A 3,488-nucleotide genomic window follows, 5' to 3' on the forward strand; every position below is an offset into this window, starting at 1 on the left:
TTCCCATGGGGGACCAGTATGGAGAAAAAAATGTATGAAATGTATGCATTTACTACTGTAAGTCGCTCTGGATAAGAGCGTCTGCTAAAATGTAAAAGTGCCTCTACTCTCTCCCTTTACTGTGATAATATATATATATATATACAAATGAGGATACTTCAAAAAGTACCTTAAAAACACTGTAGAGAAATCCAATGTGACATGTCTAGACACAGTAAAGAAAGACTTGTTCCAGGAAGATAGTTTATTCCCTAGAACAGAGAGCTATTGTACTTTAACAAGGTCACATACGCTATTGCAGACACACACACATTCACAGGCTAAGACAGACACACACGCTGTGCAGGAAGCCACTATACACTTCTGTCAGAAGACAACTTCTAAACTGTACATAAAGCTTTTCACAAAGCAAACTTTCATTACAACAATGATCATATTTACATCTATTTCCAACACATGCGCGCGCGTACGTACACACACACACACACACACACACACACACACACACACACACACACACACACACACACACACACACACACACACACACACACACACACACACACACACACACACACACACACACACACACACACACACACACACAAAAAAAAAAAAAACAACTGTAAGAGATTCAGCCAATCGGTTAGCAGGGCTTGGGACCACATCCAATCACCTCTCAGTCATATCAAAGATTCCGCCCCTTTACGACCTCCCTCCTCTGATTGGATCAGGGCCCTGTCAGTCCAGTCAGCGACCCAACCCTCTCTCTCTATGTCCCTGATTCGCTGAGTTTGTTTCCCAATCCTGTTCCCTGATTGGTTGTCTCCTGGGCGGAGGGGGCAGGCCTCAGTCTGTGTCCATGTCCATGTGACAGGGGTTACTTCCTGTCTCCAGGGCGGTCCGGTAGAGCTTCAGAAAGTGGCGGTAGTGCGGGGAGCAGCCAAGCCACGCCTCTCCGAACCGCACTGCCCCCGTCAACAGGAACTCCTCCTCCTCCCTCGGCTGCAGCCGGCACCGCAGGGGCGTGTTCAGACGTCCGGACCACCCCTTTCCTCTGGCTCCGTCCCAAGAGAACACTCCGCTCTTCTGATGGAACAGGCGGCTTAGCGTCACGGCAACGGAGGAGTGGTCTGATGACGAGGGCGTGTCAACGCCACGGATACTGCCGCGACCCGCTGGAGAGAAAGAGGGAGGGAGAGAGATATGGGGAGGAGGGGGGAGAGAGAGATATGGGGAGGAGGGAGATGAGGGAGGAGAGGGGGAGAGAGATATGGGGGGAGAGAGGGATTTTACCAGTACTGAGTTGATGTGCAGGGGTACGAGGTAATGGAGGTAGATATGTACATATAGGTAGAGATAAAGTGAGTAGGTAATAGATAATAGACAGTAGCAGCAGTGTATATGATGAGTCTAAAGAGTTAGTGTAATGGGGGTTCAATGCAGAAAGTCCAGATAGTTATTGGTTAACTATTTAGTGGTCTTGTTCAGTCTTATGGTTTGGGGGTAGAAGCTGATCAGGGTCCTGTTGGTTCCAGATTTGGTGCATCGGTACAGCTTGCCGTGCGGTAGCAGAGAGAACAGTCTATGACTTGGATGCCTAGAGTCTTTGATAATTTTTAGGGCCTTCCTCTGACACCGCCTGGTATAGGGGTCCTGGATGGCAGTGGATTCGGCCCCAGTGATGTACTGCACCATACACACTACCCCCTGGAGCGCCTTGCGGTCAGATGCCAAGCAGTTGCCATACCAAGCAGCCAGTCAAGATTCTCTCAATGGTGCAGCTGTAGAACATTTTGAGGATCTGAGGGCCCATGCTGAATCTTTTCAGCCTGCTGAGGGGGAAGGCGTGGTGTGTGTGTGTGTGTGTGTTGTGGTGCGTACCTGTGTGTGTTGTGGTGCGTACCTGTGTGTGTGTGTGTGTGTGTGTGTGTGTTGTGGTGCATACCTGTGTGTGTGTGTGTGTGTGTGTGTGTGTGTGTGTGTGTGTGTGTGTGTGTGTGTGTGTGTGTGTGTGTGTGTGTGTGTGTGTGTGTGTGTGTGTGTGTGTGTGTGTGCTTACCAAAGTCGCTGGTGCATACCGCCATCAGGATCTGGTCATCTGTGCAGGGTGTACAGGAGGCTGAGAGAGAGACATGAGACACATGACATATACACCACCACACACCACCATACACCACCACACACTAGAGGTCGACCGATTAATCGGAATGGCCGATTAATTAGGGCCGATTTCAAGTTTTCATAACAATCGGTAATCGGTATTTTTGGTCACCGATTTGCCGATTTTAATATATATTTTTTTATTATTATTATTCTAATTTTTTTACACCTTTATTTAACTAGGCAAGTCAGATTAAGAACACAATCTTATTTTCAATGACGGCCTAGGAACGGGGGTTAACTGCCTTGTTCAGGGGGGATTCGGGGATTCGTTTTTGCAACCTTCCGGTTACTAGTCCAATGCTCTAACCACCTGCCTTACATTGCACTCCACGAGGAGCCTGCATGGCAGGCTGACTACCTGTTACGCGACGGCAGCAAGAAGCCAAGGTAAGTTGCTAGCTAGCATTAAACTTATCTTATAAAAAACTATCAATCTTAACATAATCACTAGTTAACTACACATGGTTGATGATATTACTAGTTTATCTAACGTGTCCTGCGTTGCATATAATCGATGCGGTGCCTGTTCATTTATCATTGAATCACAGCCTACTTCGCCAAACGGGTGTTGATTTAACAAGCGCATTTGCGAAAAAAGCACTGTCGTTGCACCAATGTACCTAACCATAAACATCAATGCCTTTCTTTAAAATCAATACACAAGTATATATTTTTAAACCTGCATATTTAGTTAATATTGCCTGCTAACATGAAATTGTGTCACATCTCTAGCGTTCATTGCACGCAGAGTCAGGGTATATGCAACAGTTTGGGCCGCCTGGCTCGTTGCGAACTAATTTGCCAGAATTTTATGTAATTATGACATACCATTGAAGGTTGGGCAATGTAACAGGAATATTTAGACTTAGGGATGCCACCCGTTAGATAAAATACAGAATGGTTCCGTATTTCACTGACAGGAAAAACGTTTTGTTTTCGAGATGATAGTTTCTGGATTTGACCATATTAATGACCTAAGGCGCGTATTTCTGTGTGTTATTATGTTATAATTAAGTCTATGATTTGATAGAGCAGCCTGACTGAGCGATGGTAGGCAGCAGCAGGCTCGTAAGCATTCATTCAAAACAGCACTTTCGTGCGTTTTGCCAGCAGCCCTTCGCAATGCATTGCGCTGTTTATGACTTCAAGCCTGTCAACTCCCAAGATTAGGCTGGTGTAACCGATGTGAAATGGCTAGCTAGTTAGCGGGTGCGCGCTAATAGCGTTTCAAACGTCACTTGCTCTGAGACTTGGAGTAGTTGTTTCCCTTGCTCTGCATGGGTAACGCTGCTTCGAGGGTGGCTGTTGTCGATGTGTTCCTG

General features: G+C 46.5%; 1 protein-coding gene across 1 annotated transcript; it reads right to left on the reverse strand.

Annotated features, from left to right (window-relative positions):
* Window positions 1-226: 226 nt before the first annotated feature.
* Window positions 227-2,139, reverse strand: LOC115147768 (meteorin-like protein). The gene is made up of 2 exons (XM_029690063.1): window positions 2,063-2,139; window positions 227-1,178 (listed from the first exon to the last, which is right to left on the reverse strand). Exons 1-2 carry the CDS (start codon window positions 2,085-2,087, stop codon window positions 850-852), a joined length of 354 nt encoding a protein of 117 aa, XP_029545923.1. The 5' UTR covers window positions 2,088-2,139; the 3' UTR covers window positions 227-849.
* Between the last annotated feature and the right edge of the window lie 1,349 nt (window positions 2,140-3,488).

Source organism: Salmo trutta, chromosome 14 (assembly GCF_901001165.1).
Source record: "Salmo trutta chromosome 14, fSalTru1.1, whole genome shotgun sequence".
Taxonomy (NCBI): domain Eukaryota; kingdom Metazoa; phylum Chordata; class Actinopteri; order Salmoniformes; family Salmonidae; genus Salmo; species Salmo trutta.